This window comes from Helicoverpa zea, chromosome 10, assembly GCF_022581195.2.
Source record: "Helicoverpa zea isolate HzStark_Cry1AcR chromosome 10, ilHelZeax1.1, whole genome shotgun sequence".
Taxonomy (NCBI): Eukaryota; Metazoa; Arthropoda; class Insecta; order Lepidoptera; family Noctuidae; genus Helicoverpa; species Helicoverpa zea.
In genome coordinates this window covers 6,897,409-6,914,125 of record NC_061461.1, presented here as the reverse complement: position 1 = coordinate 6,914,125, position 16,717 = coordinate 6,897,409, and the positions used below count along the sequence as shown (strand labels likewise).

At 37.0% G+C, this 16,717-nt stretch overlaps 1 protein-coding gene across 1 annotated transcript; it reads right to left on the bottom strand.

Annotated features, from left to right (window-relative positions):
• Positions 1-704: 704 nt before the first annotated feature.
• LOC124633775 (glutamate receptor ionotropic, kainate 2-like) lies at positions 705-8,111 on the bottom strand. Its single transcript, XM_047169108.1, has 15 exons — positions 7,863-8,111; positions 7,433-7,576; positions 6,110-6,219; positions 4,997-5,153; positions 4,601-4,809; positions 4,046-4,231; positions 3,812-3,964; positions 3,284-3,721; positions 2,982-3,205; positions 2,765-2,902; positions 2,486-2,684; positions 2,164-2,395; positions 1,865-1,977; positions 1,485-1,640; positions 705-1,110 (listed from the first exon to the last, which is right to left on the bottom strand). The coding sequence occupies exons 2-15, from the start codon at positions 7,509-7,511 to the stop codon at positions 931-933; spliced, it is 2,574 nt and encodes an 857-aa protein (XP_047025064.1). The 5' UTR covers positions 7,512-7,576; positions 7,863-8,111; the 3' UTR covers positions 705-930.
• Between the last annotated feature and the right edge of the window lie 8,606 nt (positions 8,112-16,717).

Genomic DNA, 16,717 nt, shown 5'->3' with positions numbered 1-16,717 from the left:
TCGCTTTACATGCATGACTGCACATTTGTCCACACCAAATTCCATCCTGATGCAACTACTGAAAGTTTCAATGACCTTCAGTAGCTTCATCAGCTGCAATTCCGTGGTAGCAAACAGTTTCAGATCGTCCATATAAAGCAAATGGGATATAACCTGACCCCCTCTCCGCAAAGGATAGCCCAGCCCCAAACCCTCTAGCAATGTGCTCAATGGGCCAGGCAAAACCAAAGCGGACTCAAACTGTCACCCTGGAATATTCCCCGCTCAATCTTAATGGGATCGCCGGTCCCTTCAATTTGTCGACATCCTGGATAGTGAAGAACCGTTCTCCATTGCTCCATACATGACGCAAGAAAGGTGCGTAAAGTTGTATTTATTTTATACAACTCCAGCACCCTCCTAAGCCATGTATGGGGGACCGAGTCGTAGGCCTTTTTATAGTCTATCCAACATGTCGACAAATTCTTTCGGGATCGTCGAACCTGTTGGCTGATGACCATATCAGTGAGGAGCAGCTCCTTAGTAGCACGGGACCCCTTCTTACATCCATTTTGAGAAACTGACATAATTGAGTATTTTTCAATATGTTGATTTATTTTTAGTCTCAAAATAGATGTAAGAAGTTTATAGACCGTCGGTAAACACGTGATCGGTCTATAATTTTTGGGTTCCGCGGTACTGCCTGATTTATGGAGCAGGTGGGTAATTCCTGTTGTTAGAAACTGTTAGTTACATTGTTATTAGTGTTCGAGATCGTAATAACAGCTGTTATCTGAATAACATAGTCGCACGTGTAAACAATTAAACAAACCTCATTATTATAACCATATTTATTATTAATATCTAAGCAATAAATAAGCTCGTAACAAATGTCTTCACAATATAAACTAGTCATTTAAAATTAAATTATTTAACAATATTTGAGCAGTTTCATTTAAAAACATCAAGATGGAACAGGTCAGCCGCAGACCGGAGTACGGAGGACGCTCGCGAAGCACCTTGAGATTCTGACGCACTGGATGATGGACGCGAATGCTTCACTGGCTTTTCAGTCTCCCAGAAACTTAGTGCAAATGTTAACTCCGCCCAGAATGCTTCCGATTGAGTCATCTGAATACCAAAGATAAAAACAGTGGGATTGAGAATTTCTTCTTTTTTTAAGTCGATTAGTTTAGACGTGAATCATAAAATGATTTTCTGTGTATTTAGTACTAACTGTCTTGTGTTGTCTAGTCCATAGTTAAATTATTGATTCTGTGAACCACTATACAAATATACTCAGAGTTGTGTCTATAGGTATATTACCAAAAACATATTTAGATATTCTTAGTTTTCTCATTTGAAACGACCGAAATTCCCAAACAAAATAACGATAGCTATTTCATGCAAAGCAGCAAATATGTGCTAGTCTACGTTCCTAAGTCAGTCTACATATACAGCACATTAACATATGAATGCTATTTGGCGCTAAGTGAAGTTCGTACCTTCTGTTCGACGGCGACTTCTCTGACGTTCCAAAGGAATTCAAATATACCCATTGCGGCGGCCATACCGCATCCAGTACCCAGTACTACGAACACACCGCCTACATTCTCCACTCCTAATTCTCCGGCGGCTCCTTCTTCGCTCGCTTCTTCAGTCTGAAATGGACAATTATCTCTGGATTTCTGAGTTTATATGGAGCTTATGTAAAAATTTAATCTCCAATCGCAAATCTTTGGATACAGAAATTCATCGTATGAGAATAATTTACAACTGAAAAGGTTCATTACCTAAGCTAGGTTGGTGTTTCGAAAAATGTAGTACTTAGGTATTATAGTTCACTTTGGGGTACATACAAGTAAAGTTAATTTGAGTAACTTACGACACACGCTTTTTCCGGGGGCGCTTTCCACCACCTATTTTTAATCTCCACCAGTTTGCCACTTTCGGCTAATTTCAGTAATGCGTTGTCCACAGCTGTTCGGTACGAAGAATCTAATAATGCGAGATTATGTTAAAAGTACAAATAATATAGTGTTTTAAGCTTATAAATTAAACATGCTGGAATCACAAAATACGAACGAAAAATTATTCAAATTTCCACTGGTCTATTTTCTATTTTAGATTTATAGATGTAAAAAAACTGGGGCAAAGTTTTGTTGTACTATTGAAAATACTAACCAAATGGCATAGCTATACCATAGCCTTTAGAATCGAGTAATCCTCCAACTTGCATCAATTCACAGTGTCTCTCCAACTGATATTCTATAGCCGTTGACTCCATAAAGTATGCATAATCCCTTTTGCCTTTCAACACTCTCTCCAAACCTTCGTCGTTATTTTTGACGTAAACAGATGGCCGAGCCGACTCCATTGCTCCGTACATTCTTTGGTATATAGATACATTAGATCGCTGTAAAAATATAAAGAAATACATTGATTCCTATATCTACAAAAACCACTTATTTAAAACCTAATTTTAATAATAACTGTGTTTTCGAACCTTGAAAAACGAATATGTAGATCCACCAATCAGGGTTCCATATTTGATTTTAGATTGCATAGCGAGGTCTTCAGCACTTTTGATCGAGTCGTCCATTGCAGCATTAGTCAGGAAAGCGGCCAGGTTAGCAGTGTACGACGAACACATTATGAGGCCAAAAAACCACCACATTCCGCACACCCATCTTGTCGAATATCCTCTAGAAAAAAAACAATATTTAATTCAAAGTTCTCAGACTAAATCCATTAGCTATGTAAGTCTTTGTGTAAGATTACTTACTTTGGCAATATATCAGAACCCTGTGTCATAATTGAGCCCATTGTTAGCCAGCACGAATTCTTAATGTGCCAAATATTTTCCAATTCCTCAGGAGATTTGTCACAAGGGTGTGGATTCTCCCAATCGTTCGGCGCCAATCTAAGTGAAAATATATCATAGTATTCATGACGACGTATAACATGAAATAGCTGGCGTGATTTGTAATTCTATCTCTCACCTAGCTAAAATATGAAGCAATAACGATACCATTAAATAAGCCGCTGCCATATAGATCCATACATCAACCGAGAATGGCTTGAGAAAGGAAAATAGCTCCGGTTCGGGAGGAGTGGGTTTCAAATATAAAATACTTATGCCTAAAGTCATGAACGGTGTCGTAAAATCAACAGATGATCTCCGCTCGTAAGTTATGGTTAAATCACAAATTGCTAAATCAGCTTTCTGAAAAAAGAAAATAGAGGTTAAGATTTATAAGGTCTGTTCTTTATTTAAGATTACATTGTAATGTTACTCACGAACCCTTTCTAAAAGATGTCCCACAAGACCATCCCATTTCTTTGTCTCTTTGTTATATGAACCGTAACCATTACCAGGCACTATTTCGATTTCATAGTTCAAGTGTAGTAACTCTTTTAATATTTCATGTATTAAGTCTTTTGAATATCCTTCATATCGATCGTTGCCGGTTAGCGTTTCGCCTTCCTTGGGGACTACTTCAACTAAGAATGGAGCTCCAATGCGGGACACAACTTTGAAAGTTTTGTTCTGCCACTTTTCTGCTAAGCGGTCCGATGTTTCATCCGCAGATCGACCATATTCAAAACCAACTTCTGGGTTCCACTTAGCTATACTATTAAATCCACTGTTCGATAATTCCATAATTTCGACACTAAAATTCATTCGCTCACCCGTAGTGTTGTCTAAATTAATTTTATTAGTAATACCGACAATAGGATTCTGTAATTAGAAATATTTAACAATTAATCGCTTGAACTTGCATCATCGGTAATATAATGATTATATCGTCAAACAGTTATTGTTAATTACCGTTAGTAAATGATTTGTAAAATCTTCACCGCTTTCCCATTGGTCCTCGGAATCACAACTGATTTCCTGAGCTTCTAATTTGAATTCTTCGGGAGCATTTTCAACAGCATCTGTTATTAATCTGGCAGCATCACTAGCAAGTGCCGCTTCTACCTGAAAGTTATGTAAATATAAAAACATGAAGAGATCGCCTTTGAAGCATAGTAAATATGAATTTAATAAATGAGAGCTCACTGTGATTTCATATGATTGTCGTGGAATCTTTACGTCGTCAGAGCCTCTTACTTTCCAGTCTGCTAAATAAGCCCTAGTTCTTGAATCCGAGTGATCAAAGATCCTTAAACATGTCACGTTTGATAATCCGTAGCGCAACTCTTCCAGATCCAAGGTATGTGCATCTAAAGACATCAGAACGTAACTCTGAAAAAATAAATCTTCTATTTACCAGGAACTTATGTCAGTTGAATATTGAAAAGATCCGTTTATTTTTCTGGTATCAAGGAAAAGACTCGTTAGTATAATTCACTTAGCGGCTGTATTTGCCTTAATATTGGGACTCAATTCTGCTTAGGTAAAGTTCGCAGCTTTTTCCTGACGATAACGAGGTACAAACAAAGCGTGTTTGTTTTATTTATGTCAAGTATCAACGTTGTTCTAAGTTTATAGATTACAGTAATATAGTTGGCCAACTAAAGCCCCATCCAAAGTTATAAAGTTTTGATTTTTCTTTAAGTTTGGAAATACTAGCCGACATTACAATATTTTAAGTTATGATCTACCAAAACATACCATATAGTCTTCGAAAAACTTGACCTCGTTGGCTTGCCGTAGATATTCAAGCACTCTGTCTGCAGGACAGTCTAGGATGACTCTGGTTTCACCGGTACCTTTCAAAGATTTCAACAATGGCCGATTATCTTCACCAGGTACAAGTCTTCGCACGAGCCATTTTACTTCTGGGTTGGTGTGTTTTAGTACTTCTTGTAACCTTATAAGACCTGTAGAACGTAATTACAGCAGTTGTAATAAAAATAATAATACTAAACCTTTTATATCGTCCTACTGCTGGGCACAGGCCTCCTCTAACACGGAGAAGGATTGAGTGTTAATCAATAGGTACCTAAGTAAAAAACTATACCTAACCTCATTTAAAGTTAAAAGTTTTAATAAATAAAACTTACTCACCGTGATCATCATCATATAACAAAGTGTAAGATCTCCAATCACTGTCGTCAATGAAGAGTGCGACTGCTTTCGACAACGCCACGGCTTCGGGGTACAAGTTGATGCCAGGCGGACTTGGTTGCTGTTCACCTCGGGCCGGTGGCGGTCGCCATACTGCCTAAAATGAATACATTTATTTTAGCACCATTTGATGGCACATTTTTGCTCAAAGTTTCTAGGTTTGTAAGGTGGCAATTGCTCAAAGCTCTGACTATTTGTAAAGACACAATATTTACTTACGTCTAACTAAATATACATTAATTATAAAGTATTTCATACCTTACTAAGTTGATTATTTCAGTACCTCGACTGTGTAAGGTAACAGACTTGGAGCAGACCTAAGTAAATGTATTAATTAGGTCTGCTCCAAGCCTGTTACCTTCAGAATCTTACGCATAGCATCACCCTAGTTATATTGCCAGCTCGTTATCACCGCGTCAAGTGTGTTAACAAGTTGTATGGAATACCATTCTGTAACTACAAGTTTCTAGCGCGTCATCTAAGTTACTGTGAAATGCATAGCTTTTGATGAAGTTCACAATTAAAGCACTAGCTACACCTATAATTTATTATCTAGCGTTGCTGTGTTAGTGCAAATGCTGAGGCAACGGTCCTAGATTACGAAGCCAAATAGATAGTGTACTTATTCATGAGCTGTTTCTTAATAGTAATCCAATGTCTGAATCCCGATCGACGGCAATAAGTTTGCCTTTATTATTGGGTCCTCTATAAAACTAACAAAATGTGGCTGTACCCCTTCTTCTTGGCGAGTCGATGGCAATCAGTCTTATATTTTAGTAGTCCAGTATTTCGCCACGTAAGCTGTGTACCCCTGTCTAACACTTAAAAGCCTGACATTTCCCCTATTTCGAATCTTTTATGTGGATGTGCAGGGCATGTAGCTAGAGCAAGTTAACATGCGCAAGTAACAAATAACAAGATCACGCGGGTGGGTATTTTGCTTTGGTACTTGCGCGAGTTGCTTTACCCGCACGTATTTAAAATGCATGCACCGTGTAGATGCACCCTTATTTTGTTGTTTTGGGACCTACAGCGATGCTCAATCATACGTACTTGTATGTGAGGTACCCTGGCGGCTCGGCAATGCGCCTCAACTGCCGACGCCGACACCGGGTCAGTGGGTCCGAATACTGCGATTACGCCTCCGGACAGCAGCTCACATGCTGCGAAAGCAGAATAATGCAGGTGAATAAATTACACTAACGTTCGTTAATGAATCGAAGAGGAAAATGTTGTGTACAGAGCAAAGTGGAAGAAGATTTGGAAAACGGACCCCGTCACAAAATGGGATAAACAATAAGAAGATTCGTTTGTAATAATGGTTATAATAGTATCCTTGCATTACTTTTGATACGGCTCTCTTATTCAAACATTTGTATGAGACGATCTCTTAAATTCTAAATGAAGTTTAGACATAACTAAACTGCAAGTACACCGACAGTATAAGCGTCACTTTTTCGTAAAACTACCGTTGCCTTTAAAAATAAAACGTGAAAATTCACAGTAAACAATTGTTTAAAGTAAACTGATGTTTATGTTGTCGTTGAATTTAGTCCTAAACTGAAAGCACAGTAGAAAATACATTTAATTATGTTTCATTAATACCACAACATGGTTAATAATTGTTATAACCGTAAAAGCTTTTAATTAAATAGAATATGCTCTCTAAATGCAATGTAAATTGTTCGAATATTTAAACATTGTGTTTAAACAAACCACTTAATTAGCCTTATGTTAATAGTATATTATTACTGCAATAACAGCATGTAGGTAGTTGAAAGCTGACGATCTATTTGTGCATTTAAGCAGTTTTTTCAAGCATTGGCTGTCAGAGCAAATTGTAGTAAAAGGACAATAGGAATGCCCTCAATGCGGTGTTAATAATTTAAACAGTTGTGGTGAACGCATTGTGATCGGAAAATGCAAAATTGATCAAACAACGTGCGCTGTTTATTTAGCGTGTGTTGTGCAAAATTAATCTAACATTAATGGCGTCAAATAATAACGGGGAAGCGTAGGTATTGTTTGCTATGGGAAGCACCGCTTATTATGTGTTGCTAATTGAGTTTCTCGAGAACTGTTTATTTATGATTGGGTAAATATTTTGTTGTAGATATAATATATAATGAAGTGTTTAATCGGCGTATGTATATCATACGCCGATTAAACCAAATCTTATAAGTTCCTAACAATTATTCGTTTTATTGTTCGTTTACGTAGGTTCAAGTTAAGATGAAGATGGACCATCCATGGATGGATGGATAAGAGTTCAGTAGACAGAAGAACTATTTTTTCATCACAATATACACATTAATTGGATGGATTTCCAGAATTTATGAATATACATTATGGAAATTAAGATAATACGAGACTGACCTGCTTTAGACGCCGCGAAGCTGTCCTCGTACGGTGAGTAAACCGCCTTCATAACAAAATGGTAATGTTCACTCTCCATGGAGGCTCGCGCCAGGGCCGAGGCGAAAGCTACCTCCGCTACCGTGTTCGGAGGAAATATTGCACCTGAAGAGCAGGAAATTGTTGCATCTTATATCTGACAATTTACACTACTGATCTAGAGTTTAGTATCTAGTGTATGAACTTGGTAAATTGTTCTAGAATGGTACAGACAATTCGGCATACAGTTATATTATAATTTGATGTATTTTTTTAATTTCGGTCAAAAATAGAAGCAAGCAAGGATTTGCCATATAAAAAGTGGTGAAAACTTGCCGCATTCCAAATGGCATCTCTCTTAGTAGGCCAAGATATTTGCACAAAGTCGTATCTCAGTCGTAAACCAACTCACCGATATTAACAGTCGTCTTCAGAGTTTCGAATTTCCGAAGTACGGCACCAACATTCCCAAGAATTAATATAATTGTTACCACCGTCACGTACACTCCTGCAAGAGCAATATTGTAGCAAACAACTTTGTTTCGATACTAACTGAAAACAGATTTAAATGACACCGAGATAAACACAAAATTATTTCTAGTAGAATTCTACTAAAGTAAAAACTTGGTACTCGCCCCGGAGTAACATTTTCGAGACTGGATTTTCCGGAATAAAAGTAGTGAATTGGAACAATGAGATTCAGCGCGCCACAGCTGTCGCATTACAAGTTTGTCGTCGGCGGGTGTTTACTGACACATGGCAAACATCGGATGGCCGGATGTCGGAGCGCCGTGCGTGGCGCAGCGCGGGATGCACCGCGAATCGTCCCCGCGCTTTGATGCACATTATCACAGCTGTTTCGCCAACTGAATTTCGGCTAATAATAGATATCGCTATCTAGCATAATAGTGCAATGCCCTAGTTTTAGTTTAACAGGTGACAAAATCAGCTGCGATCTCATATCTGAACCACTACAGATTTCTCTACTCATAAAGTCTGAGCGATCGTAAAATATCACCGCTTCACACTCCTTGTTTGCGAATTCCAGAACATTAAACCCAGGTTGCCTTTTGCGATTTTCTTTCAATGTAAGGAAATGGTGTTTTCTGTTAGTCTGCGAAGTACAATGTTGTAACTTTTATTGCGTAATTTTTATAGACTTAAGTGTCCCGTAAATCACCAACAACAAGAACATTACAGAAAAAAAAGAGTAGAAGTTTTTTGGAAACCAAAATGTTCCTATTCTTTTTCTCCACGTTTTTTGTTCCATACAACGTGCGGTACGTGCTTGACGACATTTATGTTTTAGAAAAGCAATTTTTTCGTCACCTTTTACTTAACACAAGATGTACCGATCTCCATTAGACACTTCAAGGACATTCAAGGTATCCAATGAAGGTGGTATTAAGCGCAATAATTTTATTTTAACCGCTCTGCAGTTAAACCTATATATCCGTAGCTATATTATAACCCAGTGGTGCAAACCAGGTGAACTGAAAACGCCATGGTCAGACAAGTTGGCCGTGGTCCAGTGTCCCGACACACTGTCACGATTACTATTATCGTAGGAGACTGCTGACGGTTCAGAATTAACTCGCACAATAGTTCTGCTAATTCGGCTCTGTTAAATAGCTCTATGAGATTTTGGATTATTAGGATTGTGTTAATACGCTACTGAGTATGAAAATGTATGTAGGTTTGAATATTTGAAATAAGGGATTAATTAGGTCATAAGATTGGCTATTTTGGTAGGTATATTAGTTTGAAGTCGGTAAATAATTAAATTTAGTATCAAGAGATTCAAAAACAATAAATTAGAACTCTATGTATAATGAAAGCTTTTACCAAATTTTCCGTTTAATAACTTTCCCCGTTTATCCATACAATTTACCTAAATAATCCTAAATGATCTCATAATTTTACAATAAAACATCACGATCTTAATATCAAATCATTACGCTTTACATAATTACATTTACTTAATTCAGATTCATCGTTACACAAATTACTTCGCCAAAAATAATAAAATAAAAGTTGTTGGAACAGCAAAATCCTTTTCAGCCACCCTTTCATCGTAATTTAACGAGATCTGAAAGTGAGTCGGTAATGATCACGAGAGATATTCAACATTTTCGTCAAACTTATAACTAACGAATACAGAGGCGCCATTAAAATTAATTGAATAAGATTCAAAATGATTATGATGAAGATAACTGAAAATAAGTGTTGGTTTTTGGTGGTACTGTCAATTTATCTAAATCGATTCGATCAATTATGTTATATTTATAAATTCTAGAACTAATGGATGGACTGATTCCGTAGGTAATTGTTTTATAAGTTTTATAATAGTTTGTACGGTACTGAAGAAAATAGGTGACAAAGTGAATTAAGATTTTTGTGTGAGATGATGATATAAATCCATTGGACTCCGTTTCTGGTACTTTGTTAAAACTCAGCACTTGTATATTAATACTATTGCTTATTCTAAAACAAATATCTAGATATACATATGTAGATTCTTATTTTATTGGCCTACTGATAAAATGAAATCGCAAAGCCTCAAAGTGACTGTATGACCAGCTTTTTAATTTTCACGCATCATCGTGAAGTAATTTCCCACACGTGAAGAGTGAAGCCATTTATTGGACAGCCGACTGGATTTTAAAATGTAATAAACGTGCTCCAATCGTGGGTATCGCTCATCGTTGTTTTTGTTACACCCACTACGTTTAAAAATCACGCATAAGCCCCTTATAAATTTATGGTGTAGATAGCCAATAAAATGAAATGATATCTACTCGTAATCTCTTTGCACGGGGCATTTTTTGGCTATTAGTAAATAACATTTTAGTATAGAAATATAACTCATTGAAGTCCTAAATTATGTTACCCTTTCTGCAACCAAATAAAAAGCGGTTGACTGCCGAAGTTTAACCTATTCCAAACTGTCAACCCCATGGGAACAGTTGTAGATAGAGTGGTTAAAAATACTTTCCCCTCAAATGTAACCAACTGTATTTAAATTGTCGTCACGTTCGCATAAATCAGATCGACTTTAGAGAGCTCAGACCTGAATCATTTCTAATTCGCCGCAATTTCCATTTTAAAGTAGCGTGGGAAGCGTCTGAATTTCCTTTAACCCCCAAAGTCCTTTGGTGCGAGTCAAGAACTTAATTATAACGGGTTGGTCGGTGCGGTCTTCACCAACGGCACTTAACTCTTCGTGTGTGGAATAAAAGGCGACCACACGAGTTCGTAATTGTTCGCACTTTGACGCATCGCCCGAGTCGCGACCGACCTCGAACAAGACTAGTTCACAAACTTATTTGGAATGTAAAGCTTCAGTAATGAATTGTGTTAATTTCTTTGAGTTTTGGAAGCTTCAAACTGGTTGTTTGATCTCTTTGTGGGTGAAACAAAGCCGGCTTTTGTAGATCGAATGTTACTTCCATTGAAATCGAGTAACATGAGACATGACGGTAATTTAATGGTAAGTAGGTACTTTATTTGAGTAATTTGGACGAGCGACACAATATGGAGCAAGAAAAATCTTTGTGTGCGCGTTAATAGGGGCAGATAAGTAGACGTACTTAATTATATTCCGAGAAAGGTCCAGCCGATACTTAAAGGTGCCATATGAAGACACGTAACGGAAGAATTGAATGAAATTAGATATATTTATATATGTATACGTACATTGTTTAGATTTATAAGGAATACTTTTAAATAGCCTGTTAGAAGTATTTTTAATATTAAAACATTATTGGTCTTACTACAAAAACTTAAGCATGTGTCAAAAGCTTGTCTAAAAAAAGTGTGGCTGCAAAATGGACCTTATTTCAACGTCATAATCTGAACTTTTTTTAGAAAAGTCTTAAACTGACGTTTAAAAGTTTTTGTGGTAAGACGGAATGTGTTATTTTATTTGATTGATTTGTTGATAAAGTTGTGCGATGTTAGAGAGAGATGGTTTGAAGTTAGTAAGTTTAACTGTTATGAAATAGAGTGTTACCACGCCGAAGCAGCTAAATAAAATTAAAGAGCAAAAGTCGCCTGCGGTCGTTTTCACATTCGCGGGTCCGACACTTACTTGTTTTCAATGCCTAGCCCAGATACAGTCGCATAAAATTTTATAGACTTGTGTAAACTCGGTCTTGTTCAAGTTCGAAAAGTGGTAATGGCACCGCGCGGGGTTTTCAGAGATCCTCTCACTGGAATACTATTTGAAAATGGAAAATTATTTTCACTCAAATATGGCCGATGTTTTGAAATTTTTGGATAAATAATAACTGCGTTATAACATAACATATGAATAGCAAAGTAAATATGGAATTGATTTCGGTCAATAAGTTACGGAACCTTAGTTTTTCAATAGACATGCAACAAAGTGTTCGCTAACAAAGTTGTGTGGGCTCAGTAAGTTGGTCTGCGCGACTGGCGGGCAGGGCGCGCCGGGTGGACGGAACTTGAGCGTTTCTTAACAGCTTCATTACCGACGGAAAACTTCTAACTGCTGAAAACCTGATGAAAACTAGCCAGCTGAGACTGCCGCCTAGCTTTCTCAGTAATTGAAATTACTCGCTACTATATTACACAAGTTTTTGCTGACAGAACGTTCTGCTGATATTGTCGTAACCTCGGAATAATACGAATAAACTGTTCCGGGTTTTATGGAACCAAAATATCAAGGGAGCTCTAGATATTTTCAAAGCTGTGAAATTTACTTTTAAAACTTCGAGTGCCAACTTTCATTAATAAATTAATTCATGAAAACCTATCGACACTATACCAATTTAAAATTAAGATATAGGACTGCTCATGAAAAAAGACGTAAAGTACTGAAAAAATATCTGGTTTTATATACCTAAAGCGAAAATATTTTGTAAACGTAGTGTAGGACGTCCTCAGGCACGGTGGAGTGTTGACTTGCGCAAGACGGCTGGCAGGAGCTGGATGCGAGAAGCCTAAAATCGATCTCAGTGGCGTGCACTTGGAGAGGCCTATGTCCAGCAGTGGACTGCAATAGGCTGATGATGATGATGATGATGAAAATATTTTGTATAAGTGGGTTAAACGTGTAGAACAATAATAAAAAGGTATCGTATACCTGTTTGAACTACGAAAGGATAACATGGCTATGAGGGAAAATATATAGTTTGCAATGTGTTTGTATTTGCGGTTTTCATTATACCCATGTAATACAATCCTAAGTACACAGTAATGTGCCATTTAGATTCAAATTGAGATGGCTGAACTGTCGAATTAATATCTGTTACTGGTATAATATTCACTATTACCTGTTTACATACTTACCTCTGTATTATGTAGTCATTTGTTTTCGACGTAGTGCCAATGTTGTTGATTAGAAATTTTATGTGTGACTGACATTCACAGAGGTAGGTAATTATGTAATACTGTGATTCCATAGAAGTAACTCTGTAATTAATGAAATCATTAATTTGTAGGTGGGAAAATTATTTGTGCTACATTAATCAAAGGATATTTAATTCATTGTTAAACAATAATAGTTAACTTATTCCATACTTCCATAGGTAACAGTTATTAAAAAAAACGGTTGTCTGTAAAGTCGGTTTACTGACGATAGTCGAACGTGACAACGTCATAAGAAATTGATCGTCAGATGTCGAACGCTGCCGAACGCGGAGGCCGATCGTGCCTCTTTGTTGCTCGTTGCGTGCTCTCGCTTGCACTTCAAACCTTAAACGGAACGCCTCAGAGCGAGGTAACGCCGCATGAGTCATGTTTTTTCGTGCGTGCAGCCGGCTCCATCGATTTATAAGACGTTGTCACGTCATAAAAACGTAATATTACGAATTTAGGAAATAATCAATTTAGTAAAAGTATTTTCTGATTATAAAAGCGAGTTTATAATGAAATTTAACTAAGCAAGCGTCTATTCTTTGAAAGACTTTAATTGGTTTAGCATTAACTAGCTTAATCACAGGTCGTAGTGACGAGACTGCGAAATGAAACTATAATCTTAATCTAAATACTATTAAAAAAAACTTTTCGATTAAGTACATTCTTATTTTAGTACAATACACCTAAAATCGTCCACTTCTATCCATACAGTAAATTATAATATCACGCCCCGACTTTCCACTTAAAACAAAAAGGGTCCTTTCCTAACCGATTACGCAACCTACGTCCATTCCACGTTAAACCGTACCTGTTCTTGACTCTTGACGTAAACTCCAATTTCATTATGCATTCCTCAAACATGTCTGGAAGCAAACCCCTTCGTCCCGCCTCGTCATCCACCTGGCATGCAGCCAGTCCTCAGGACACAAGAGCTATCGAAATCTATCTACGAAGTACACCCCCAATAATCCCTTACCTGTTGAATAATGGATGGTTCCACGTATTTATTCCTACTCTCAATGCTCCCCCGAGTCCAGTTTACCTACTCCTTATTTGAATCGCATTTAATGATGTTTACGACAATAGCCCTCCGGGTCTCAGTTGGTTGTCATTGCCAAATATTGGGATTGATTGGAATAGTTCGTTCTAAGAGATTAATCCTCCATAAGATGTAAGCATTGGTATACCTACCTACCTATATGTCGAAAAAATACAAATATTGAAGAGCTTGCCGAAAAAGTTGTAGAAAAATATCGAAACTGGCCCTTCGATATCCGTAACTATTTATAGGTACTCTACAACTGTTTTGTTAGCTACAATACAATGTTATCATCAAGCATTTTGGCATTAGCATAAAACCTATTTTACTGGTTAAATATCTTGTTAGAATCTGTATTCCAAGTTTGGCTGGCCGTCGCCGTGGGATAGCAGTTTACGTGCGAATGGTTACACGTTGATAACGTTTAGCTACAAACTCGATTCGCTTACCGGTAGTTTACAAAACTTGCAGCGTCGGCGGACTTGCTTTCAGCGAAGCATAATACAAAATGTAATAGGTACTATTTTCAGCACTCCTACTTTATTTAAATTACGTAGATTAACTTATTAATTCAACAATATCAAAAGTATTTTAGTATCATTTTAAAGTGGAAAGAATTGCTTAGATTGATGACACGGATTAAAAAGACAAGAAAAAGCGTCGGGAGATTTCATAGGGCTGAACTTAAAAGAAATGAGTTAAGGAAAACGTTTTAGACTGAAGGTTAATAAATTTTCCTAAACTTTGAAATGAAATTGATAAAGTGAATTAGCATCACTTGAAAGTAATCGCTTTGTGTCCGAGTACCTACTTTCTTTGTTTTATAAATGAGTATAAAATGAGAAGCAACATTTTGAGCTTTCTATTAAAATTAAAGTACTCATCTAGTTTTGCAAAACTATTCAGAAAAAATAGACCTATTTTCGTTAATTAACTGTTCTTGGTACTTATATAAAGAGAATGTATTTTAGTGAGCAAATATTCCTATCTGTTGTTTGTTTCGAGATTAAGATTATCTGAAGGAGTAGACACGTGGGCGGAGACAACGATTAACAGTTATTTTTTGTTTCCAATTATCCTGTTTATTCGTGGAATTTTTCTTTCCCTATATTTAGTTTTGTAATGGATTGTATTTGTCACTATTTTAGGTTTACCGATGTAGCGTATGTTTGAAAGAAAGGTGTTAAGGTACCCAGGTCGGAGTCAGACAGCGTGTCGTGTCAGAAAGCCGGAGCTCAAGTAAACGTGACAAGTCGTAAGTATGAATACATAAGCGTTCATTACACGCATACACATTTGCATCTCGCGTGGGCGCCGTACGTAACTCGACTCAACTCAATTTCCTAGCACTCAAACGGTTTCCCGGTCGCAGGGGGTGAAGCCTGAGGATCGGGGGCATTACTCATTTCCGTATCATAAAGCACTTGTGCTATGCAAATTTATTTACGCTTTACAGTACTCTGTAAATAAGGTAATAACACTCGTATAATTGCTGTCGGTGGCGTAGCACGTAATTATAAATAAAATTAATTTTAAATGCAGTAACAACGTGAAACGTCGCGTCTCGTTCGTGGAATAACCGACAAAAATTCGCCTCGTAATACAGGGTGGCGCTCGGAAGCTCTATTTCGTAATTTCGAAATGGTTGATGCAATAACATTCTTGTTATTTATAGAATGAAGTACGAGGAACCTGCTCTTTGTGTAGGTGTAAATATGAATCTCTATTTATAGATGAAAGGCTTTGTGTGCTGATATAATAAACAACATAGTTTGAAGAACAAATAAATTGCTTTCGCGAGCGTACATATTATATTCTATGAGTTTCTCACACGTGATTCATTAAGTGGGCACAGTGATTTAACAAATTGAACAATACATTATTCGAAATAAAGTAACCAGCAATCTCATGAATTCATTATATTTGAAAAAAATCTAAAACACCACAAATAGCAATAAGGAAGTACCGCACGGACTAAATTACCTTGATTATAATGGACTTTGATTTATTACGACCAAATGAAATTGGGCAGAAGATTGTTTAAATTCGACCGCGTCGCCGAGCCATCTGTCAATCCAGTCTGTTGGAATAATCGAGAGTGATACAGTGTGATTTAGCTACATCCGTCATTCGGACACTGTTTGATATTCCTGTGTATTATTTACCATATTGGTGCCAGCTTAAAATGTGTTTTTGTCGGTGTTAATAAAGTTAAAAGCGATATACTACGAATATGTAATTGATATGAGAGTGCATTGTCATCATCGTATGTATATATACTAGCCCACTATGCATCTCGTCGCCTTTTCATAATCCAGCATATTGTTTCGAAAATCCAGCTTCGAAACGTGATTCCGTAAACTGGAAAATTCAATTACAGTTTTACTGGGGTGAGTGTTTGTATGACGTTTCATGGTAAGCTTAAAATCAGAATAGCACCGCTTGGCCATTCGAAATTCAATAACGTTTCGACGTTTCGTATAGGTAAAAGCGAATTCGTAAAGCGAGAATATCGTATGCACACTCTGACTTTCACCACTGCCTACTGCGTTTGGTAGGTAACAAACTTTATATTTTATACAAAAGTAAAAAATTGGTTAGAGCACCTGCAAACTGCACACTAGATAGTAGGCCGACAGTTGACACGACGGTTAGAATTTTTAGTTGGCCTGAAACCGGCAAAATTTCTGATCTTTGTAATGTACTAGTATTCATCTTCAGTGTGTTCTTATTATTATTCTTTATTCCACACATAAATATATTTTGACACACTGAAAACTCTTGTAGGAATAAAAAAACATATGCTTTTATTCCAAACTATATGGGATTTCGAACAACCATGTCTC

What these genes read in the sequence shown, in the direction of transcription:
- LOC124633775 (XM_047169108.1), bottom strand. Translation starts at nt 7,511, where the DNA reads ATGGAGAGTGAACATTACCATTTTGTTATGAAGGCGGTTTACTCACCG. An exon ending in CTTCGCGGCGTCTAAAGCAG is followed by an intron (nt 6,220 to 7,432) that starts GTCAGTCTCGTA and finishes CTGCTTTCGCAG; the next exon opens with CATGTGAGCTGCTGTCCGGA. An exon ending in CCCCGGAAAAAGCGTGTGTC is followed by an intron (nt 1,641 to 1,864) that starts GTAAGTTACTCA and finishes TGTCCATTTCAG; the next exon opens with ACTGAAGAAGCGAGCGAAGA.